The sequence below is a fragment of the Peromyscus eremicus genome, chromosome 12, assembly GCF_949786415.1.
Source record: "Peromyscus eremicus chromosome 12, PerEre_H2_v1, whole genome shotgun sequence".
Classification (NCBI taxonomy): domain Eukaryota; kingdom Metazoa; phylum Chordata; class Mammalia; order Rodentia; family Cricetidae; genus Peromyscus; species Peromyscus eremicus.
The window spans coordinates 61,285,284-61,311,161 of NC_081428.1; the positions used below are offsets into that span (position 1 = coordinate 61,285,284).

The 25,878-nt window shown below is 42.3% G+C and overlaps 1 protein-coding gene across 10 annotated transcripts in view; it reads right to left on the reverse strand.

Moving 5' to 3' along the window:
* The window catches only part of Lrch3 (leucine rich repeats and calponin homology domain containing 3), a 112,216-nt gene that overhangs the window by 15,489 nt on the left and 70,849 nt on the right, over positions 1-25,878 (reverse strand). For 2 of the 10 annotated variants that reach the window (XM_059277620.1, XM_059277618.1), the window contains exons 11-18: positions 21,019-21,070; positions 20,161-20,310; positions 16,609-16,659; positions 14,807-14,860; positions 10,888-10,959; positions 4,423-4,465; positions 3,481-3,588; positions 931-1,037 (exon numbers count right to left, since the gene is read on the reverse strand). In XM_059277620.1, the coding sequence (XP_059133603.1) occupies positions 931-1,037; positions 3,481-3,588; positions 4,423-4,465; positions 10,888-10,959; positions 14,807-14,860; positions 16,609-16,659; positions 20,161-20,310; positions 21,019-21,070 (637 nt within the window). The remainder of the gene's footprint in view (positions 1-930; positions 1,038-3,480; positions 3,589-4,422; positions 4,466-10,887; positions 10,960-14,806; positions 14,861-16,608; positions 16,660-20,160; positions 20,311-21,018; positions 21,071-25,878) is intronic. The other 8 variants (XM_059277625.1, XM_059277623.1, XM_059277619.1 and 5 more) reach the window with 7 other exon arrangements.

Below are 25,878 nucleotides of genomic sequence, written 5' to 3' on the forward strand. Positions count from 1 at the left end.
TGCTGGGGGAGCGGAAGGACTACAGCAAGTTTGAGGTCCATCTGGGGGTGAGGGTGGCGAACAGTGAGTTCCAGGCTGGCTAGGGCCATAAAGTAAGACCTTGTCTGTAAATAAAAACAACAACAAAGTCAAAACAAAACAAAACAGACTCCAGGAAAAAAAAGGAAAGAACTTAGATACTCCAGCCCCGTTGTCCTTCTAACTCAGGTCAATAACTCACAGGGATGAGTGTCTGCATCGCAGCCAGGTGACAGTGGTCCAAAGCACAAAAGAAATGACCATCATTTTATGACTTAGGCCACCCTAAGTCCTGGCATGGCGGTGTGTGCCTGTGATTACAGACTAGAGAGGAGCAGAGAGGAAGACGGAGAAATCAAGGCTGGAAGGACTGAGTGGGACACAGTGAAAACGTGTCTCCACAAACAAAACCATGAAACCAAACCGGATACTTGTTCAATTCCAATCCCTCAACATGGACATATGGTTTGAGAGTGTGCACATGCACGCGAATCCTCTCTCTTTTAAGAAAGGGTCTCTCTATGTTGCACAGTCTGGTCTCAAACTGGTGATCCTGTTACTTCAGATTACTGAGTGGTTATATGCGTGGAGCACCATGCCATGCCTGGCTCTTATGAATTATAACTACTTCTCTGAGATTGCCTTTTAACATGATAAAAAACAGAAATGAAAAAAAAATGAAAATGAACACGGCTACAAAGTAAGCTTTCAAAATTAAAATTATTCATCTAATTTTCTCAGTAAAAAGTTTAAAGGAATTTCCTCAATAGTGACATTTCTTTGACACTCATCACAAAATACAGCATACAATGAACACGATGACTTATGGTGATGGGAGAAGTGAGCACGTGAACAAAGAGCTACGGACTATAGAGGCCACGGCCAAAGTGCAATCCGAGATACTTCACACACTTTGCGCAGCTGGTCTATTAACTTCAGCTCCTCTTCTCGCTGTCTGGTCACAGGGTCTGCGGGATCGGCTGCAGGTGCAGAAGACAGGAGAAGAGCTGAAGCACAACCTAGAAAAGGTGAGAGGGAGAGGTCAGCTGCCAGCGCTACATCTGCCTGCCAAGTTTCCCTGACAATACAGCATTCTTTTTTTCTTTCTTTCTTTCTTTCTTTCTTTCTTTCTTTCTTTCTTTCTTTCTTTCTTTCTTTCTTTCTTTCTTTCTTTTTCTTTTTTTTGTTTTTTGTTTTTTGTTTTTTCAAGACAGGGTTTCTCTGTGTAGCTTTGCTCCTTTCCTGGAACTCGCTTTGTAGACCAGGCTGGCCTCACAGAGATCTGCCTGCCTCTGCCTCCCGAGTCCTGGGATTATAGGTGTGTGCCACCCATATAGCATTCTTACTTTCTGGATTGACGGTTTAAAAGCATTATCATCTAGGGCTGGGAGAGATAGCTCCGTGTTTAAGAGAACTTGCTGATCTTGTAGACAGAGACCCAGTTTCACTCCCCAGCACCCACCTGGTGGCTCACAAGCACTTGTAACTCCAGTTTCAGGGAATTCACTGCCTTATATTCTGACCTTGAGCATGATGGACATTCATACATGCATGTAAAACACCCCCACACATAAAGTAAAATACTAAATTTTTAAAAACAATTATTATTATATGAAAGATAACAGAATTACTGAGTAAACTGAAAAGGGTAGTGGGCTGGATAGTGGCTGTGGTGGTTTGAAAGAAAATGGCCCCATAGGGAGTGGCACTGTTGGGAGGTGTGGCCTTGTTGGAGGAAGTGTGTCACTGTGGGAGTGGGGGTTGAGGTCTCCTATGCCCAAGCTACTCCCAGAGTCACAGTCGACTTCCTGTTGCCTGCAGATCAACCTGCAGCAGCTCCTTCTCCAGCACCACGTCTGCCTACATGCTGCCATGTTTCCTGCTATGATGATACTAGACTAAACCTCCAAAACTGTAAGCCACAACCTCAGTTGCCGTGGTCATGGTGTCTCCTCACAGCAACAGAAACCCTAAGACCACTGAAGAAACCCTAAGACGGCTAAAGTACCACTGCAGTTAGAAATTTCAGATACAGAAATACAATGGCATTTAGTTTGAATTACATCCATTTACAAATGTTTTCTTTGAAAAATACAGCAGATATGTAAAATTACACAGTCCTAAACAGAGGTCAAAAATTATCCTTACAAAATGAAATGGCTAAGTGCTATAAGAGAGATTTGCCAAAGGGTACCAGTATCCTAACCTCAAGGACCATAGATTTATTTTGTCCATTGTAGACAAATTTCTAAACAGTCTTATTAAATAAGAAACACAGAGCCAAATACAGAGTTAAAAGCCCAAGAGATCAGAGCACTAGCAAAGAGACAAGACTACCTTTAGCTTACCACTCGCTGACGTCCTTCCCCTCAGAGAGAGACCTTCTTCCTGTGTGTCCTGTCTTTTTATTGCCTTTCTCTTCTGCCTTCTCATTGGCTCTAAACCCAAGCACATGACTTCCTCGTCACTGCCTGTCTATACAGACCTCCGGTCTCTATGGTTGGTACTGGGATTAAAAATTCGTGTCACCATGCTTGGCTGTGTCCTTGACCACACAGAAACTCTGCCTGCCATGTGATCGGATTAAGGGCATGTGCTACCACTGCCTGACCTCTGTTTTTGGCTCGCTAATGACCTCTGATCTCCAGGCAAACTTTATTTATAAACATACAAATAAAATCACATTTCAGCACAATTAAAATATCACCATAGTACATTTTTGAGAACTTTCTATAAATTAAACCACACTGTATTCATTCTTTGCCTATGGCTTCTTTTGATCAACACTAAAGATATTTATCAGTACTGCACATTCCTGATCTATCACTATTGTTGTATGTATCATTTTCACTACTTGCACGACGTTCCACTGTGGAGATACGCCAATGTTCATCCCCCTTCTACTGTGAACATTCAATTTGGTGCTTTTATAAATAATGCTGCTAGAAATGTTTTTGTATCTATCTTTTGTTCTACACATGTGATTATTTCTCAAAATAAAACTGCTGGTAATAGGTATACAAATGTTCAACAGTTTGTCAATACAGAAAGATCTGAGAAAAAGTTCATAATAAGGGAAGAATGTTCTTTAACTGAAAGAGTGTTTTATTTGTTCAATTTGTTTTTGGTTCTTGGCTTTTGAGACAGGACCTTGCAATGTAGCCTGGGCTAGCCTTAAAATCAATTCTGCCCCAGCCTCCTAAATGTAGGAATTATAGGTATGTACCATCATGCATAGTTGAAACACTATAAAATATATTTTATATGGTACTAAGAAAATTTCTAATCCCAATAAAAAGCCCCAAGATGCTCCTAATTTCATGTTAGTGAGGCTGCAGACACCTGCAGAGCTAACTCTTGCCAAGATGGCAGCTAGGTGTGCAGCTGAAAAGTGTGCAAGAGTTCCCGTCATTGTGTAAAGCCACCCCACTCTGCCAGGCCTTTACAATCGCCACCACTCACCTTTGTTAGTTTCTGCCCTAACAGCGGCTCGGAAAAGGAAGCTTTCAGGGCGTTGGGACTGATTTCTCTGGGTAGCAGCAGGAAAAGAATATGCAGGGGAATGATGGACTACATCAGCATGGAAAAGCAAGATGAGGTTAATGGAGATGGGAAGCAAATCAAAGATGATGTAAACAAATGTCACAAAAGTCTGATTAATAGCACAAAAGGAAAATCAAACAAACATGGCAATGGATAAAATGATGATTCTATTCATTAGCGAAAAACTCATGTATAAAGTAAAGCTGCTTATTTATTTTAAAATTCTATTATTTTTAGTATATCAACATTTAGTATATCAAATGCAGGCTAAAAGTTAATACAATGAACTTAGTCTCTTGCAAACCTATAGCCCTGTTAATTCCTATTCATTTTTTTCTTACCCAATGGCTAACTAGTAAAAAAGAAATCCTAGTAAGGAGGTGCTTGGGCTGTGACTCAGTTGGTAGAGTGCTTGACTCGCACTCATAAAGCCCTGAGTTTGATCAGCTGGCTCCCCAGCACTATGGAAACCAGGCATGGTGGCCTAGCTAATGCTCTGGGGTTGGAGGAGATGCAGGAGAATCAGACTGCTCCTTATCTTTATACCAACTAACAGCCAGCCTGGGTCACATGAGATGTTCATCTCTGTGTCTGTGTCTTTCTCTCTCTTTCACACACACACACACACACACACACACACACACACACACACACACACACACACAGAAATAGAAATCCTGGTAAAGAATAACTGTGGTGAGCCTGGTAACAGGCACCTGTTGTAATCCCAGTATTTGGGAGGATAAGGCAGGAGAACCATTAGTTCTGGCTAGCTTGGGTTATATAACAAGACTCTGTTTCTCTCTCCTCCACCCCACCCCCCCAAAAAAACATGAGATACAGCATTTTTGTGTCTATTACCTGTCTCTGTCGTAGGAAAGCTTGAGGTAACTCTGTCGTCACTCTGTGGAGAAACAGATAATATCAACAGTTACTACCCAAGAAAGGGCAGTTTCCACATTTTAGTAACTTAGGAAATGTAAGAAAGCCATGCAACTTCCCTTCAAAACTAAGTATAGAAATGAAAGTTTGGTGAAATTGATTGATTTTCTTAAAAAGACAAATTTTTTGCTTAGTTGTGTTTACATAATGCATTCTCTAAAGATCTAATGACCTCTCTAAACACTGTGGGAAAGGATCATTTTAAGACAAAAACAATTATTTCTGGTATATTGAGAAATATACCAGAAAGAGAAACTTTACTTTTTTTTTTTTTTTTTTTTTTTGTGGTTTTTCGAGACAGGGTTTCTCTGTGTAGCTTTGCGCCTTTCCTGGAACTCGCTTTGGAGACCAGGCTGGCCTTGAACTCACAGAGATCCGCCTGGCTCTGCCTCCCAAGTGCTGGGATTAAAGGCGTGCGCCACCACCGCCCGGCATACTTTTTTTTTATTACATTATTTTTTTCATTATTTTACACACCAACCAGTTTCCCCCTCTCCTCTCCTCCCATCCCCTCCTCCCACCTCACTTCTACCTCTACCCCATCCACTCCTCCTCGGTCTCCATTCAGAGAAGGTAAGTCCTCCAATGAGAGTCAAGGAAGCATGGCACATCAAGTTGAGGCAGGACCAATCTCCTCCCCCTGCAACAAGGCTGGGTGAGATAACCAATCCACCATGGGAAATGGGCTCCCAAAGGCCAGCTAAGTGCCAGGGACAGGTCCTGATCCCACTGCTAGGGGCCCCACAAACAGACCAAGCTACACAACTGTCACACACATGCAGAGGGCCTAGGTCGGTCCCATGCAGGCTCCCTAGCGACAGGCCCAGAGTCATTGAGCTCCCACGAGCTCAGGTCAGCTCTCTTTGTGGGTTCTTCTGTCACGACCTTGACCACCCCTTGCTCATATAATCTGTCCCTCGTCTCTTCAACAGGACTTCCTGAGCTTGGTCCAGTGCTTGGCTGTGGATCTCTGCATCTGCTTCCTTCAGTTACTGGATGAAGGCTCTCTGATGACAATTAAGGTAGTCACCAATTTAATTACAGGAGAAGGCCAGTTCAGGCACCCTCTCTACTATTGCTACGAGTCTTAGCTGGGGTCAAACTTAATTTCTAATATAGTTTCTTTTTTCTTTAATGATTTATTTATGTGCACTGGTGTTTTACCTGCATGTATGTCTGTGTAAGGGTGTTGGATTACATGGAACAAGAGTTACAACAGTTGTGAGCTGCCATGTGGGTGCTAGGAATTGAATCCAGGTCCTCTAGAAGGGCAACTAGTGCTCTTAACTGCTGAACCATCTCTCCAGCCTCTCTAATTTAGTTTCTTAAGTACTATTTTTTCTTTACAGAGTAAAATGCAATTTTCAAAGAAAATGTGATTGTCATTTCTTAATTTCTGTTAAAAATATATTTAAGGCAGGCGGTGGCGGTGCACGCCTTTAATCCCAGCACTTGGGAGGCAGAGGCAGGTGGATCTCTGTGAGTTTGAGGCTAGCCTGGTCTACAGAGTGAGTTCCAGGAAAGACTCCAGAGCTACACAGAGAAACCCTGTCTCAAAAAACCTATATATATATATATATGTGTGTGTGTGTGTGTGTGTGTGTGTGTGTGTGTGTGTGTGTGTTTAAATATATATATTTAAAACATGATAGATAATTGCTGGGATGTGGCTTAGTGGTAGGTGGCTTACATAACATGTTCTGGGTTCAACCCACAATACCATACATGCAGACATATATACACATATACATAAATGCACACACAGAAAATGACAGATATTTTCTAGAATATTTGAGTACTAACATTTTTCTTTTGGTTTTATATGACAGGATCTCAATGTAATTCTGACTTTCTTGGAACTCTACATAGACCAGGCTGCCCTCAAACTTATGGAGATCTGCCTGCTTCTGCCTATGGAGTGCTGGGATTAAAGGCGTGTGCCAGCATACCTGGTCAAGTCCTAACATTTTCAATTCATTGACGAAAGTGTAAAAATGGAACAGTAACTTACTAAATGGATATAAAGTTCATCTGCAAAAAGGAAACAAAGTTCAGCTAATCAAAACAGAAACATTCACTTCCTTAACCACTGTGCAGTCCAGCTCCTTGATGCCACACAGACCCTTCCATGTCTAGTACAGTGGTGGTGACAGTGGAACCTGCCTTCTGGCAGCTACGGCTCTGCAGGTGGCCATTACCTACTTGGTAACCAGAGCATTCAACATCAACCCAAATGAGACATTTAGTGGGAACTGCGTGTCAGTACGGTGACTCTGACAGAGTGGAAGGGGAAGGATGTCCTGGAATTGCAGCTGGGGATGAATCCAAGTTCTAGCTTGTTTTCCTGTGAGGAATGATGCCAAAGAGCCCACATTAAGCGCGGCCAACAATTCATGGGCAGCAGTGAAGGTCGCTATTGAGAACTCCTATGGTGCAACACTGAGGAGCACGTCTGTGTAAGCAAAGCGTTTTCCCTTGATGTCTTCAGCACTCAAGCCTAGGCTTTCAAAGCTGAAAGTAACAGGTTTGGGTCTGTGAAAGACCATGTGCAGGGTGGAAACAGCATGTGAAGTCCCACTGCTGTAGGTAGTGCCCTGGCATGGCTGGTCCTCCTCCTCACTGCCTACCTCATCAGCAGGAAGAGGACTCACTCCAGTTACTAGACCATCTAGCCTGAGGAGGAGGTGCCACAGATACACAGCAGTCTTTTCTCATGTCTGAATTTAGTTAGGTGTGGAAGGGAGACATACTTTCTGGAAAACTTTTTGTTGTTTGTTTGTTTGGAGACGGTTTCTCTGTGTAAGAACCCTGGTTGTCCTGGAACTCGCTCTGGAGATCAAGCTGGCCTTGACTTCAAGAAATCTGCCTGCCTCTGCCTCCCAGTGCTAGGATTAAAGGCGTGCACCATGAAAAGCTTTTTACATCTGCTTTATCAAATGTGAAGTTCATCTTGCAACATTTACTATGCACAGAGGAAGAACTATTGAAATGATGGTGTTGATTTTGCTAACTGGGAAATATTCTACTATTGGTTAAATGTTAATGTTCCCAAAGCAGAGCTCTAAGAAGGGGCTAGGGCTTTTCAGAGTCAGAACAGAGTTGGTGTTTGGTTTCTTCATGCTTTTACTCAGATTTCAGCCTTACAAAGGGAATCTCTGGTCTGAACACTTGGGCCTGCTAAGGAGGCTGATCATTACTGTACACTTTGGAAGCTAGAATGGGAGATCAGGGAAGTCCTACCACACAAGCATTAAAGGGTCAACCTCCGAAACCCGGCTGGAGCACAACTGATAGTACTTTCTGTGCTCTGCCATCCACAAGCCGGCACTTTTCCAAGTAGAAAAGGGCGTTATTTTTACTTACTTTATGTAAAGTGATTTCCAGTCTTGTGTTGGCATTCAGGGTGGCCCTGTTTCTGCACTGTGTATAATACTGGAGTCACACTGCTGACCTATCCTGTGGCATGGGCAGACTGAACACTGAGGATCAGCTCACATAGTGTATTGCCTATAAGGATGCTAATACAAAGTCTCCTTGTCTGTCTGGCCTTGTGCTTCTATGATCCACAAGAGAGGCCTGAAGGAGTGCTGATGGTGTTTTGGGAATCTGTGTAGGGAGGCAGGGTACTGCTCATGTGCTCTGGGTTTGGGAGAGTGTTCAGATAGCCAGCTTTCCAGTCAGCACTCAAGAAAACTAAATGGTGTTTTATTTTTTGTTTTTATTCAAGAAATGTATTTGTCCTGATTCTAGATACAAAAATAAAAATAAAAAATGTTTACTGGTTAAGGATATTGAATATACAACAGGGGAGTATAATCAAATAAAAAACACCACTACCACCTAGGCCCCGATACCCAATTACATCTAAATATATGTTTATGACATGATAACAAGAGATTTCTGAACTAATCATGGCTTTAAAATTACATTGGATCTTAGCTAAGAGCTTGAGAAAAGTGGCCAAGACTCTATTTTTTTAAATTTTATTTATTTATTTATTTATTTATTTTTTACGAGACAGGGTTTCTCTGTGTAGTTTTGGAGCCTTTCCTGGAACTCACTTGGTAGCCCAGGCTGGCCTCTAACTCACAAAGATCCGCCTGTCTCTACCTCCTGAGTGCTGGGACTAAAGGCGTGCGCCACCGCCGCCCGGCCAAGACTTTAAAACTAAGACATTTATCAGCTTCCATATTTCTCCCCTCTCAGGTTTTGTCATTGTCATTAATCTCTTATTTGTAGTTGAAGTTTTGTGAGATGAATTAACCATGATTGAATTTTAACTCTTAAAAATAGTCATACTGTTGAGAATATTCTTTGGACAGATGTGAAAAACATTTTCTGGTAATTATTCCTTACTTTGATATTCGTGGCCTAAGAACTATTTTTTTTTCATTTTCTGTCTGTCTGTCTGTCTGTCTGTCTGTCTCTGTGTGTGTGTGTGTGTGTGTGTGTGTGTGTGTGTATGTGTGTGTGTGTGTGTGTGTGTGATGGAAGATGATTTGTTGGAGTCTGATCTTTCTTCGCACCACAGGCTGGGAATCAACTCAGGGTATCAGTCTTGGCAGTAAGTGCCATTATCCACTCAACCAGCTCATTGGCCCAAGAATTTAGATGTGTACAAAATAAACTGTACTCGAGTAAAGACTGGAAGACTGGATTGCATTTCTGGTGAAAGTCATGTTCCTCAAGATAGAAACCAGGCTTGGCATGTTGAGAAATAAATGGAAACTTAGGTAAGAAACTGAACTTAAACAAGAGTATCAGGAACTAGAAAAGGAGACTCAACATGCAAATGAGCTTTTTCTAAAGAAACAGGTTGACTGGAGATATGGCTCAACAGCAAAATGCTTGCCACACAGGCAACAGGTGTGAGGCCAGGAGCTTGCATCCCCAGGACCAAGGAAATGCCAAGTGGGCAAGGGAGCCACGTGTACTGCAGCCTAGGGAGGCAGAAAGGAACCCTGGAGCAAGCTCACCAGCTAGACTAGCTCTGTCTGCCAGCTTTGGGTTCAAGCAAGAGCTTTTGCCTCAATGAATAAGGTGGAAAGCCACAGAGGAAGATTCTAAATGTCAGTCTCTGGTCTCCACGTGCACTCATGTGCATACACCACACACACAGACGTGTGGGGAAAAGAGATTACTATGAAACAAGACGATTCAAAGGATATGAGCTAAGAAGAGAGTCTGCTAAACACAGACATTTTCAAGGACCAATGGTACAGAAGGGAAACATTAAATGACAGATAGGGGTCTGACTAGGTATGGCCCCACAGACTCCCGAGTCTGAGTGCTTGGCCTACAGGGAACAGTGGTACACACGTGTAACTCCAGCACTGGGGAGGCAGAGAGGAAGACCCCTGGGGCCTGCTGAGTGTGGGTGCTGTATGCATCCATGTGTTGGTGTGGGTGTACTGAGCCATGAGTATCGCTGTAGAGATCCACGTTCAATGTCCAATGTCAAGTGTTTTCCTGTGCACCATTACAGCATTGTTTATAAAGTGTTATGGTTGTTGTGAACTGGTAATTCCAAGCTTGTGTGCTTGAACACTTAGTCTGAGACGGTGGCACTGTTTTGGGAGGCTGTGAAACTTTTGGGAAGTGGGACCTGGCTGGCTCACGTAGACCACTAGAGAAAGACCCTGTTTTCAGTCCTCTCTTCCTGTCCTATTGCTAAGACATACTCACTGCTGCGACCTCCATCACCACACCTTCTCCATGAGCAAAATAAAGCCTTCTTCCTAAGTTATCTTTGTCACAGGCGTGAGAAAAACAGCTAATACACAAACACAGGTGGCCCAGAGGTCACAACAGTTAATTTTTCCTCTAGAGCAGGGGTTCTCAACCTTCCTAAGGCTGTGACCCTTTAATACAGTTCCTCGTGTGGCCGTGACCCCCAACCACAAAATTACTTTTGTTGCTACTTTTATGACTCATAATGTAAATATCTGCTATGCAACCCCTGTGAAAGGGTCATTCAACCCCAGAGGGGTCGAAACCGACAGGTTGAGAACCATGCTGTAGAGGGTTTTGGGCAACTACACTTGTGCAGAGTGGACTCAAGTTATTCTGTATGCATATTAGGTGACAGAATTAATTCGACAGTGCATATTAACCACAGTAAATAACCTCCAGCAAAAAGTCAGAGTGACCTTTCACACAGAACCTGCATGCACATGATTGATGCTGGCTCTGACTAGCTCTGGCATTGTACAACTTGCAAAGCCAGGCGAAACTAGTGCCAATACTTCCCCAACTTTCGGTGTACTTCAGGAGATCCTCGAGTCTGCCTTGCTGTTACTCCAATGCAATGAAAATTTAAGACCCTCCCTTGCACACCCCGCCCCCTCCTGGAATTTCCTGGTGCATTAGTGCAACAAGAGATACCTTAAGAGGTGTGAAGGCAGAAGAGTGAGGCAGGGTAGCCACACAGCTTACTTGATCCATCCCTGACAGCGACTACATTTCAAACAAAGAAGAGAAGAAACAGAAGCAGCATTTGAGTTAGCAAATGTCAGGCAAGCAAAGCTAAGAGGTCAAATTAGCAGAGGGAAGGTCATCAACAAACTTTTAAACTGTCTACTAAGATACTAACAGGTCTGACAGAGAAGAGCTGGGAAAACCTGCATCATGTAATCATTTACACAGCAGAATTTTTCCACCTACATAATTCAGAATACTCTTGTGACCTCAGATCACATTAATCTATAATCAAGAAGCATTATTCTAGCTTTATAGCTGTTAGTCATAGAAAATAAAAAAGACAAGCAAATGTTTCAGAACTCATGTTTCCTATATAGACATCTTGTAATAAAAAGAGGCATTTCTTAATAAAAATTATTTTGTCTTAAGACATTTGTGATTTTAGCATAATAGCTTTGAAACTAATGTGACTTCTATTGTTCTGTGAAAAGGGAAATAAATACATTCAGAGAATTCATTTTTAATGAGGCAGGGCTGGCATAAATCAAAATATTTCTGAATATTAATCCAAATTCTATTGGGGAAGAAACAGGACACAAGGATTCTGCTTCACATTGTAAAGACAACCCCTCATTTCATCTCTGTATCTGTGAAACTCCAAATGACCAGAATTTCAAGGAGGTAAAGTGTAATCTTACTTTTATTTGACTCCTTTATCTTTTTAAAAACTCTTCATGTGTAAGATGTGAAGTGTGTGGAGGAGTACCATGAGGGAGTCAGAGGACAAACTGGGTTTTGGTCCTCACCTTCCACTTTTTTTTTTTTTTTTTTTTTGAGACAGGGTTTCTCTGTGTAGCTTTGCGCCTTTCCTGGATCTCGCTCTGTAGACCAGGCTGGCCTCGAACTCACAAACATCCGCCGGGCTCTGCCTCCCAAGTGCTGGAATTAAAGGCGTGCACCACCACCGCCCGGCCCATTTTTTTTTTAAACAGGGTCATCAGCTGCTGCACAATCAGGTTACAGAGAGTGTGTGCATTCACTCTCACTGCAGGGCACAGGGTTACAGAGAGTGTGTCTGCATTCACTCTCACTGCAGGGCACAGGGGTTACAGAGAGTGTGTCTGCATTCACTCTCACTGCAGGGCACAGGGGTTACAGAGAGTGTGTCTGCATTCACTCTCACTGCAGGGCACAGGGGTTACAGAGAGTGTGTCTGCATTCACTCTCACTGAAGGGAACAGGGGTTACAGAGAGTGTGTCTGCATTCACTCTCACTGCAGGGCACAGGGGTTACAGATGCACTACTGTGTCCAGCATTACGTGGCGTCCAGGGATCAGACTTGCACACAAGTGCTTTACTCCCTGAGTCTGTCAAGTAGCCCAGGCTAGCTGGCCAGCAAACCCTGGGGATCCACCTCCACATGGCCCCAGTACTAGAATTATAAGTATGCACCATCATACCCGGCTTTTTAAAGTGGGTGCTGTATAAAACACAGGTCTTTACGCATGCAAGGCAAGCATTTTACCCATTGAGATATCTCCTCATGAACACAGTGCCTCCCCAATCATATAATGATTTAGGAGTGTTTTGCCTTAATGTATGTGTGTTCACCATATGCACCATTTGTGTGCCTGATGTCTACTGGAGGTCAGAAGGGCATCAGATCTCTTGGCAGTAGAGTCACATACAGTGTGAGCCACCATGTGGGTGCTGGGAACCAAACCCAAGATGTCTGCAAGAACTCTTAATTGCTGAACCATCTCTCTGGCCCCAGGACAGCTATTTCAAAGATGGATGCTTAAGCAGATCCTTGATGAGTGAGCATGAATCAGTCAGGGAGTGTAGGTAGAGAGGAATGCAGTCCATGCAGAGAGAATAGCATTACAAAGAGCCGAGGACAGGGCTTTTCACATCTGAGGAACTAAAGAAAAGAAGGAGATTTTGAGCGAGCTCAGAGATAAGGATGGAGACGGAGTATCCAGAACACACAAGTTTCACTCAGGCTATACTGTAAAATGTAGACTTTAAGAGCAGTATGAACCCTCTGAAGAACAGGTCTGAGAAGATCAGAGATAAAATTTAACTTTTTTCTTCTCTCTCTCTCTCTCTGAGATAGGGTAGCTGACCTTTGACCTTGAACACCCACATCCTCACTGTCCAGCTTTTGTACAATGTTGGCTGGATATTGTTTATCATACAAAGAAGTGGGAACTTTGCTTTTATTTTGTTATTTATTTGGGTGTTTTTGAGGGTCTTGCCACATAGTCTAAGTATGCCCTGAACTATGTTTGCAGTCCAGGATAGACTTGAACTTGAGGTAAACCTCTTGCTCATGCCCAGCCTCCTAAGTGCTGGAAGTACAGGAGTACATTACAACACCCGAAAGTATTTGTTTTCAAGGCCATCTAAATCATGAAATCAGGCCTGACCATCAACAGCCAAAACGCAAGGCTTTGTGTTCTGGCAATGGCTAAAGGCTATTTTAGATTTCATGCTAAGGGCATTTTGCTATTGTTGTTCTTCCAAATTCTACTTTTCCTTTTACAAAAATATCTGGACACTCAGACTTTTATCACTTACTCTATGTGCTATTAAATCTCATCTTTGGTTTCCTATCATGCCTTCAGTTTTAGCATGGAAGGCAATCCAGCATGGGTATTTACTACAGGCCTTGGACTAGCCTGATGTAGATTGAAACCCAGCTCTGGACTTACCAGCTCTCGACCTTGATCAAGTCACACCTGGGTAAGGTATTCTCTGTCTCACTAAATCAGTAGCAGTTTGTTTAACCTAATTTTTAAGGATGTTGTGAGAACTGAGTGAATATATAAATTAGTTTTCACTTCCGGTGGCAGTTAATTTCTGCTAATACTCCAGAGGCTGGTCATCATGGTCACTGTTAAGATAGCCAGTGAATACATACTTTATCCATCTTAACAGAAACGAAGACTGCAGGATACAAAGAACTCTGAGGACCAATGCAGGTTCCACTATAAGGACCTTTACACTAAAGCCTGTGATTTGCACAGCACACATGATGGCAGTTTCCAGCACTTAAGATAAGGACTTGCTACAGACATGAAATTTTTACTATATAATAAAAAACTATAAAAATAATAGCATAAAACATGATGAGAAAAGCAGTTTTACAAATGTTAGAATTCTCTTCAAGACTGACAGAAAACACTTGAAATAAAGCCTTCATGTTATGTTCACTTTAGGTGGCTAACGCAACAGCCAGTGAAGGACAGCAGTTCTGAAAACAGCCCTCAGTAGACAGTGCTCCAGGTAACGCTCTCCTGAGTTAGAAATGAGCGAGGACCAACCACCTTCAAATACAAACACTTCACCTCAAGCCTATAAATAAAGCCTTCGTCGCCACTTCTGCAACCAGAAGGTTTTTCCAGTGCCGGTGTGCATGTGTGATACTGCTTGTATTTGCAAGGGGGTGGGAGGGCATTCTGTAAAAATGAAAACAACAAAAAACAAATACGTGATAAAATAGGTTGCCACAGATAGTGTCATGGAGTGTGGGACTCCATTTAACACTCAGGGGTCACTCATGAGCCAAATTAGTGATTAACAAGATGCCCTCAGAATCAGAAAAGGCATTTAAAAAACTGATTAAGACATTAAGTCTCTTCATATATAAAGCCAGTAGGGGTCTCAATGCCAATGTTTTCCCTTGAGAAGCACTGGAAAGGTGTATGAGTCAAACTCTAGAAGCCTGGCTAGATTACAAAGTTAATGGAAAGAACAGTTCTGTTATTTAGAAAGCATTTAGTGACGGTGCCCATCATGTTTTATGGTATTTACATCAATGCTGAGTGTAAAGCACAACAGCTAGAAACAACATGAACTCCATCGTGCACATTCTCTTACCACTAACAAGGCACTATCATCAGTGTGCTGAGACCTTCGGGATGGGAAGGGACACTGGGAAGGTGAAGAAAACGAAGCAATGTCAAAAACAAACGATGTACACAAGTGACACATTTCACAAGTACATACACAGGAAAGCAACATATGAAGGCACGTTTCCAAAGATGCTGACACACAGGACCACATGCATCACCTGTAGTTCACGCACCATCACAGTCAGTAGGTTGACTCTGAGTACTGACTTCCTCCTAGAGACCTTAAGCAACGTCAAATGAGACCTCACTGCCTACACACCTGCTAAGCTCAGGCACAGGGATGACTCTGCTCACAGAGAACAGTGGGAACTGATATAGCTACAGCATCAAGAATCTGTGGTCGTCTGTAAACCTAAGAGTCGTGATTTCTGGTCTAGGCATCTTTTCATGGCCTTTCTCAGGCAAGCAAGCAAATGCTAGCTGGTGTATTGGCACCAAACACTTGGGGAGTGGGGTCAGGGGGAGCAAGAATTCAAAGTCATCACCTTACACAGTGAGTTTGAGTACTGGCTGGGCTACATGGGACATTATCTCAAACAAGAAAAAAAAAAAAAGAAGAAAAAGGAAAAAAGAAACAAAAACAGAAATATTGAAGTAAAAAAAACTTTACACATATATACATATATATGTATATATATATATTAAGCTCATCAAACTTTCAAACTTTGGTTGCTAAAAGTTTGTACAATTATCACTCTGTGAAGACAACTGAAAATACACGCGTGATTCTTTAAGGTCTCACGCCACATACAAAGTGTTTATACAGAAGTAAATCAAAACAGTTACTAAGAACTGTGCTTCAAAAACCACGTGCTATAAAAAGCTCCAATTAGGTTTGACACGTGTTTATTTAGAGAGTGTGTGTGTGTTCCCATGTGCATGTGCCACAGCACACATGTGGAGGTCAGAGGACAACCGTGGGAGTCAGGTGTCATCTTCTAGTCAGTGGGTTCTGGGAATTGGACTCAGACTGTCATCAGGCTTGGCAGAAGGAGCCCTGCGTGCTGAGCCATCTTGCCCACCTTCCATTAAGTTTTCAAATACTGCACTTTACAAAATCAAATAGAGCAATCATCATAAATTGAAAAATATAGGAGGTAAAAATGAAAGTCAACTATCCTAAAATACATTCATTTAGTAATCTTCACTTTAGCAGACCAAAATAGGCACAAAAAATTCAAACAGTTAAGCAATTAATGGTAAATATTTTATTTGTAATGAAACTGTACAGGCTGATCTAGAACTAACACATCTGAGTTCTAACAAGGAAATAAGCACTGAGCTGAAATGCAACAGTCTCTTTGGTTGAGCACCAAAATCATTTACTTGCAAAGAAGGATGATTCAGGCTGCAGGTGAGGGAGGGGATGTAATCTCTAAGATGGCTGTATATACAGCCCTAACCTAACCTATGTATTCTCATAACCTCCTTCCTTATCCTGTACCTTACTTCCCTTCATATGTAGACTTTTGTGGAGGGGGGAAAAAAACTTGGGGGAGCAGGCTGGTTTGAGATGAGGGTTTCTTTATATAGCTCAGGGTAGCCCAGTATTCATTATGTAGCTTAGGCTAGCCTTGAACTCTTAAGCCCCCTGCCTCTGCCTTCCAGGTGATGGAATTTTGGACATGTGTCACTACACCAGGCAAAAAAGCCTTTTTTTGATCATTTAAACATTTTGATCACTGAAAATATGATAATCACATGCTAAACATTTCATTTCCATTGCTAAAGTAATGAATTCCAAGAAAAGTAATTATCTGGACTTACCTCACCATCTCCGGGGGGTTGCTGTTTCTGTGGACTTTGTGATGCTTTCTGCTATATGCCCAGAAAAAGGAAGTTAGTTAGAATCTCAACACTGGAACTTACACAATCCATTTAATTAAATGGTTCACATCCATTTATTTCTTGTATTTACTAGTTAAGGAGATTATGATCCTGTCTTAAATGTTTTATTTTAAATGAATAACAGCAATAAACTATACTATCATACTTTTATAAGCATAAATAGAAAAAATGAAAAACCTACACATACACATTCAGAGTATCGTGAATACTCTTTCATGAACTCATTCACTCAACTGGCTTTACATATTTCTTCCTAACTTTATCTCAGTGATTTATTCATGGTTCAGTACCCATCAATTTAGAAACTTCCCATATGCTTAATTTACAAAGGGCACAGCACCTGCCACGGTAATATTAAAAGTTTAATGTCGTACATGGGGGCACAGAATAGCTCAGAAGCACACAGTGACACAGGCAGGTACAAGCTCAAACGCTTCCAACTCTCCTTGGCAACACTGCCAACCAAGTTCAGAGGTTACACTTTCTTTTCGTACCAGTCTAATTACTACAGTTACTTTCTATTCCATTTTCTCCTTTTGTTTCTTCCCAGACTGTTCTGATATGAGAAGATGGATTTTTCAGAAAGATCTTTCTTCTCATGTTTTTCTCCTGCCTAAGAACTTAAAACTTCTTTCTTCTGCTTACTAGATGAAACTCTTGGGAAATTAGTTTGCTCAATCTGATAGTATGACTATTTACCTCCTACTAGCTGTTAAACTTCTACAGAAGGCAAGCTAGCTGAGCTCACAATAGCACCTGAGGTACAGTGGTCATTATGGATTACTGAGGGGCCATACAGCAGTCTAGACAGAGGAGGGTCTTTAGAGCTAGCTGGCTTCATTAGAATCCCCACTCTAGTACTAGCTGAGCACCTCAGGCAAACCACTTTGCTTCATGCAGCTCAATTTTCCGATCCATAAAAAGAGGACAATAATAATTCTTTATTATGAGATTACTGGGAAGATGAAATGAAGACAGAGAAAGACAGAGACAGAGGCCAGGTGTGGTGGTGCACATGTTTAGTCCCAGCACTCAGGAGGCAGAGGCAGGCAGATTTCTTGAGTTCGAGGCCAGCCTGGTCTACAGAGCGAGATCCAGGACAGTCTGGGCTACACAGAGAAACCCTGTCTCGAAAAATCGAACACAGAGCAAACGGGGGAGTGGGGGGAGACAGGGCAGAGGCAGAGACACTGCTCCACACCATGTCTGGTGTGCAGAGAGCATCCAGGAAACTCCGTAAGTCCACTGTTACCGCTGTCACCATCTTATCACGTCACTGGCTTCTGCGGTCTTCAGTCCAGTTCTAAACTAGCTGCTCTTGTCCTCAAGCGCCACCATGTCAAGTGTGTAAGTTATGGAAGAGCATTGCTAGCTCCTAAACTAGCCACAGCCTCTCAACCTGTAACGCCACAGACCCGTTCCTAAGATAACACATCGTGTCCTTCTGAGGTCAGTGCTGAGGACATGCTCTCTAGTTTCTTCTTTGCCTTGATAGAAAACCAGTGCTTTCATGGCAAGCTGTTTTCTTTGACTTCTGTACTCACTCACTGTTCCCTGACAAGACTTCATTAGATTGCGCCTTGTATTTTATTTACCTTTACAGGCCTATCACCAGCACTCCCTCAAGGCCTATCAAATCAGTGAGTGATCACATGATCACATGAGTCAAGTAAGGCTTTAGGAAACCTAGGTTTGTTGTCTGACCACAATTAACCTACTCTACGTGGGACCAGTGCTTCACTTCTGTAGAGCTGCAGCTTCTCTGTGAAACACAAACATTCTCATCTTCCCTGTTACAAATATAAAATAAATGGACATCCAGTCTGGACTATGTTTTAAGTCTTTACTTGGTAACAAGTCAGGTAAAGACTTATGGAAGAGAGCAATGCTCGACAAATTAGGAGAAAGAGTGTGTAGTAATAGATGATTTGGGCAAAATCATGACAGGGGGAAAAGAGTGTGAGCAAACAGACATTTTAACTACCTACATCTCAGAGATAAGAAGGCACAAAAGAAGGCGAGAGGGCCTGGGAGGCGACAGGCCTGGGTGAGATCACTTTTCAGACCTCCATAAACTTGTTTCTAGGCATACTGAGTTTAGCTTTTGTCACTAGACAAATGATTTCCCTAAATTTTGACAGAAACAGTAGGCAGTGGTTCCAGTGAGGAGGAGGACTCCAGTGAGGAGGAGGACCATCATCATCCCAGGATTGAAACAGCTGGGGGTTGGGGTTGGGGACAGATGGACACAGGGCTGGAGAGGTGGCACAGGGTTAGGAGCACTGGGTGTCCTTGCAGGGGATCTGGGTGTGGTGCTCAGCAACCACATGATGGCCTACAACTCTGTTCCACAAGGTCTGAAACCTTCTTACATCCAAGGGCCCCAGGCATATATGCAGTACACACACACACACACACACACACACACACACACACACACACACGCAGGAAACATACACACACAATCAATAAATATAAAGGAAGAATTCATCATCATCATGTAAAATAATAAAACAAAAATGCATAGAGCAGTTTCAAAAAATGATCTGTCTAAAATTCTAAAACACCGGAGAGAAACTTTTCTAGGCAAGAATGACTCATTCAGCAAAAATCTCTGAGCTTTTCTACAGACTCAAACCTACTAAGTTCTAGTGAGCAAAACAGACAGTTCCTGTCTTGAAGTTTACAAATGAATAGGAGAGACATATTAAGTGAACAAAATTATAAATAGTTAATTACTTATTAAGTATTTATTACTTAATAATTCCAAAGGTGATTTCAAAATGAAAAACAAACCATACAATCAAAATTTGTTTTCCATAGTACTCCGACTGCACTACAGACGCTATAAAATAGCCACAAAAGAAATGGTAACGGAGTGTCCTTGCTGAGCAGGTATAAAAACAGGAAGGAAAGAAAGAATCAGAGACCATGAAAGAACGAAGCCTGGGAGCCTCCCAACAAACAGCATTTGCTACAGGAAAGATCTAGAGACAGGTTTGGAGGACAACAGTTTGGAATTCACATGGCACTGGCACTTTCATGATCTTTTTTTTTTTTTTTTTTCTGAGACAAGGATTCTCTACATAATAGTCCTAGCTGTCCTAGATCTTACTCTGTAGACCAGGCTGTCTTCAACTCACAGGGATCCCCTTGCTTCTGCCTCCCGAGTGCTGGGATTAAAGGTGTGCGCCACCACCACCTGGCCACTTTCATGATCTTTACTACACCTGAGATGGGAGATCCAGCATCCCCATAGGAAGGTGGTTAGAATAATGGTTTCTACTGGCCTATAACCAGTCATGACTAAGGCTATGGGAGACAGTCACTCTATCTTCAGTTGAGATTCCTTATGAAAGAAACAACTGGTCCTTCAATTAAGGCAATAATAACTGACAGTTTTGGCAAAATGAATAAACATTTACTTCTCTTAAGGTCAAGATTATCTGTCAACAATGGTAACGGACTTACTCTGACAAAGTCCAGGACAGCATCTCTCTGAATCTGCTTGGTCCTCATTTTCTCCTCCTCGTACTGCAGGGCTGCAAGCTGTGCCTCTCTCCGAGTGCACTCGACCGACGGTTCTCTCCTCTGATGAAGCTCCAGGTCTGAATGTGAAAGCTGCAAGAGAGGTTTCATTTGGGACATGCAAGCGAGGATAGGGTCAACATGTCAGTAACTTGTATCAATATAAAGAATGCTGCTAACTCAAGTTTTATTTTGCAGAACTAACATTTTAAAAAATTCACTGTTCTTGTATGTATGAAAGCAGGAACTATCATATACACATGTTATATGAACTAACTGAGAAGACAAATAGATTTAGAGATATCTGGAAATTAATGGCAGTTTAAATACTATAAAAGAACTGGGTTGGCAAGAAAGCTCAGCCAGTAAAGGTGCCTGCCATCAAAACCTAATGACCCGAGTTCAATTCCAGGAACCCACGTGATGGAACCAACTCCCCAAAGTTGTCCTCTTATTTCTACATGCATGCTGTGGGATGTGCATGCATAGGCACATGTAGTGCACATATATACATATACATAATAAATATTAAAAATTTAAAAGAAAGTCATCTTAAGTTAGCAAAATCAAAACTGAAATAACAAAGCTAAATCTAATAACTAAGCTAGATGGTGGTGGCACATGCCTTTACTTCTAGCACTTGGGAGGCAGAGGCAGGCAGACCTCTGTGAGTCTGAGGCCAGCCTGGTGTCTACAGAGTGAGTGCCAGGACACCCAGGGCTACATAGAGAAACCCTGTCTGCAAAAACCAAACAATAACAACAACAACAACAACAAAACCTAATAGTTAAGAAAACGTACCCGATTGTGACTTGGTGGCAGTGATAAGACAGATGGTGGCTCAACTGGAACCCTAACTCCCCAAAAAGAAAACAAGAACTCATTAACAAGAAGACAAGGAACAAGTGGAATTCTCATTGTTAACAGAAGTTTCTGTCAATCAGTAGGCAACTTGCTGAGTCAGCATTGAAGGAGTAGCTGCATTTAGTAAACCAAAGCCCAAGACACTGTATTAAACCACAGGCCTGCCTGATGTCCCCAACTTGCATATCATGTAATGGTACCACTGACGGCTAGCTAACCACTGTCCATGCCAGCCAATACTGATGACAGCTGGTTAGAGCACTTTTCAAACAGCGTCATTTTTTTATAACACCTAGAGCCGTTACCCACTTTCCTACCATCACAAAAACAAGAGATGTGTAACTGAGATCCTTTGATGGACACAGCCACTTTATCCACAGAAACCTGGGCTGCGCAGAACCTGGGGACTATACTTACAAAGCATCTTAAGTAACAAAGTAATGATTCTATTGAATTTCATTCTGAAGGAGAAGGTGAGGCCCTATGTGATGCTTAACAAACACAGACAGCACTACTCTCCTCGATTTTACACTTTGATATTTATCTTCTTCCTCCGGCAGGGTTACATTCTTCAAGGCTCTGTAAATCATGTGTTTTGCTGACATCAGTAAGCTAGTAGGCAAACAGAAGCAAACTTCCGAAGCTGTTCTAGTCTCAACACCTGAAAACAGAATTGTGTTTTCTTGCTAGTGCTCAAAGTCAAACTCGGGCTCCAACTCTTTAACCTGGCTTTTAGGACTATCACCTCAGCTAATGTGCCTATCTTTTCATATGTTAAGGACACAGATTTCAAGTCTTTTCTAAAGACTCTGTGCCTGTCAGTTTTTATGTCAATTTCACACAGGCTAGTCACTTGGGAAGAAGCCATTACTGAGAAAATGCCCCCACAGATTTGCCTACAGACACATCTGTGTGCCACTTCCTTAGTGTTTGATGTGGGAGGGCTCAGCCCATTGCGGGTGGTGCCACCCCTAGGCAAGGGGTTCTGGAGTGTATAAGAAAGCAGGCCTAGCAAGCCAGTCAGTATCCCGACTCCATGGCTTCTGTTCCAGGTTCTACTTCCAGGCCCCTAGCTGATTTCCTGCCCTGGCTTACCTGCTGATGGACTTATAAACTAAGGTGAAATAAACCCTTTCCTTCTCAAGCTCTTTCAATTGTGATGTTTTACCACAGCAACAGAAATGCCAGACAGACTGGAGAACATCTTAAAAAGGTCTCTTCTTTTAGTTTTTCAAGACAGGGTTTCTCTGTGTAACAGCTATGGCTGTCCTGGAACTCACTCTGTAGACCAGGCTGGCCTCAAACTCACAGAGATCCACCTGTCTCTGCCTCCTGAGTGCTGGGATTAAAGGCATGTGCCACCACTGCCTGGCAAAAAAAGGTGTTTTCTTAAATATTATTTTTATTTAAAATTGGGATTGTTCCCCGTAAGAGTTGTATAGTACTGACTGGTTGATTTTGTGTATGTGTGTGCTTGTATACAGTCGTGTATGGAAATCAGAGGAAAACTTGTGAGAGTCCATTCTCTCCTCCACTATGTGGATTCCAGGAATTAAACTGACGTTGTCAGGCTTGGTGGCAAGTGCATTTACCTGCTGAGCCATCTTGTTGACCCAGAACTTCTCCCTTTGATACACTTGTGAAATCAAGTTTTTTCATTTACAAAGTAAAGCTTGTATCATTTTTTTCTTTTCCTTTTTTTTTTTTTTTTTTTTTGTTTTGTTTTTTGGAGCTGAGGACTGAACCCAGGGCCTTGCACTTGCTAGGCAAGCGCTCTACCACTGAACTAAATCCCTAACCCACTCGTGTCTTTTTTTAATATAATGTCTTTCTGGGACAAACAGAAACAAATACTCATTGAGTTCTTACCATGTACTACTACATATTCACTGTATTAAGAATTTCCCACATACTATGTGTTTCTTGATTATGCCTCACAATAATCCTATGAACAAAGAACTACTATAATCCTCAGCTGAAAACTAAGAAATTTCAGCCATAGAAACAGTGACTCTCCCAAGGTGATACAGTCAATAAGTTGTAGAGTTAAACTTGAATCCTGTTATTTGATTTTATATGCTCAACTACCATGAGATCTATGAGAACTGAAAGGGACTTTGGGTACTGTGCTGTATAAGCCATTACTTTTACAATTGAGAAAAATGAGCCCCTTGGGACTTAATGGTAGCTACATATGTCAGATCCTGAACTAGAACCCAAACTTTCTAGTGAGTAGTTTAGAGTTCCTCCTACTCTATCATCCCCACTCAATACAGAGAAGTCTAGAGCTCCTCCTACTCTATCATCCCCACTCAACACAGAGAAGTCTAGAGCTCCTCCTACTCTATCATCCCCACTCAATACAGAAGTCTAGAGCTCCTCCTACTCTATCATCCCCACTCAACACAGAGAAGTCTAGAGCTCCTCCTACTCTATTATCCCCACTTAATACAGAAGTCTAGAGCTCCTCCTACTCTATCATCCCCACTCAACACAGAAGTCTAGAGCTCCTCCTACTCTATTATCCCCACTCAACACAGAGAAGTCTAGAGCTCCTCCTACTCTATCATCCCCACTCAATACAGAAGTCTAGAGCTCCTCCTACTCTATCATCCCCACTCAACACAGAAGTCTAGAGCTCCTCCTACTCTATTATCCCCACTCAATACAGAAGTCTAGAGCTCCTCCTACTCTATCATCCCCACTCAACACAGAAGTCTAGAGTTCCTCCTACTCTCTCATCCCCACTCAATACAGAGAAGTCTGGAGCTCCTCCTACTCTATCATCCCCACTCAATACAGAGAAGTCTAGAGTTCCTCCTACTCTATCATCCCCACTCAATACAGAGAAGTCTGGAGCTCCTCCTACTCTATCATCCCCACTCAATACAGAGAAGTCTAGAGTTCCTCCTACTCTATCATCCCCACTCAACACAGAGACGCTGAGAAAGGGAAGTGCTCTGGGACTTAAAAGTGGAGCACTATACACACTGAAGAAACACGCACCTGTAATGTCAACAACTAAGCTGTGAGAAGTTAAAGACAGAGAGCAAGAGGGAAGCTCAGTTTATTCAAGAGCCAGTGAAGACGACACCTGGGCCACAGTGTGTTAGCTGTCCTACAGCATCACTTGGCGTACTGTGGGCCCACTACAGCTTGGTTCCTGCTGGTGTGTCACTGTCATACTTCCTGTCACATGACTTTTTCATTTATGGATGTGTCTAGACAATAGTATCACTTACATTTCACATAAGATAATTCTTAAGAATGTCCCACATATTAGAGGTGGCTCAGCCTTAGATATGATAGTAGCACCTACAGTCATTTTGGGAACTGATTCCCATAAGGAATAAATACCTTTTCAAATAGCCTCTAAGGAGTAGTGCTGAATTTTGTTGAGGAACACTGGCCTATTTTATACTTCCAGAATTTTTTTATTATTATGACTGACTGACTCTGGGGCCCCCATCCCTAGACTTCTCTAATGGCCATAGGGGCCGTTTTGAGCCCCTCAAAGTAAGAGAGTGGCCAGACCCCGCCCTAAAGGAAAAAAAAAAGCCCAAGATCAGGCCACAAAATCCCACCAATCCCTGAGCTTGTTCCAAGATCAGGCCACAAATTCCTCCAATCTCAGGCCACTCTGGAAAGCCCTGCCCCATTAGAAACTCTACATAAAGCCTGCCTCCTGTCCAGTTCTTTGCTGCTTCTCTCCCACGGAGAGGCGGCCACCTTCCCTCCTGGGTCTTTCCCAATAAATCTCTTGTGTGAAGTTTACTATGTGGTGTGACTTTGTGGTATTCCTTGGCTCCCAACTGCCAGGATACCTCTTCCCTCAGAGCTGTAACACAAGAGTGATCCAGCTCCGTAGAAAAGATGCTTGTCACTAAGCCTGACAATTTTGAGTTTGATCCTGGGAATCCACATGGTGGAAGGAGAGAAGTGACTTCCTACAAACTGTTCTCTAGTGTCTAAAAACATACATGGTACACACACACACACACACACACACACACACACACACACACACACACCAAACAAACAAACCAAAAACAAGGATTCAATTTAAAACTAAAAAGCAAGCAAAAATTTAATTGACATTGCTATTCATTTTCTCTCCACTTTTGTTACTGGTAAATGCCTACTCTCCAGACAGCTTCATTTGGCCTTTGCTACTTAGGCCCACATCCAAGACACACATCTCTAAATAAAGTAACAGAGGCAACAGGGAATATCCTTAGTTAGTGTATGAGCACTGCCTAACATTTGCTTAGGGAATAAATTAGTTATATCTATAATTATATATATTTAATAATTATATATATACTTATTAAGATATCCTTAGTATATGAGCATTGCCTATATTTGCTTTGGGAATAATCTGATAATTAATAATTCCTATATATTGTTATAAACCCAATGAATTAGGAAAGCTACTTAAGTCTGCTGGGTTTCAACACCTTCATTTATAAAGTTAGGATAATTACATGTACCTCTATGATAGGTTATTAAAACCAAATAAGATGCAGGACTGGGGAGGTGGCTGGGTTGGTAAATTATTTGCAAAGTAAGCACTGGAAACTGAGTTCAGCCCCCAGAACACACATAAACAGTGGTGAGCGCTTATAATCCTGGTGTTGGAGAGGTGGACACAGGATCTCTGGGGCTTGTAGCCAGCCAGCTTGTCTCATCAGCAAATAGAGAATCCCAGGACAGCCAGAGACCCTGTCTCAAAATAAGCTGGATGTGTTCCTGGGGAACAATACCTGAGGTTGTTTGGCCTCTACATGCATGTACACA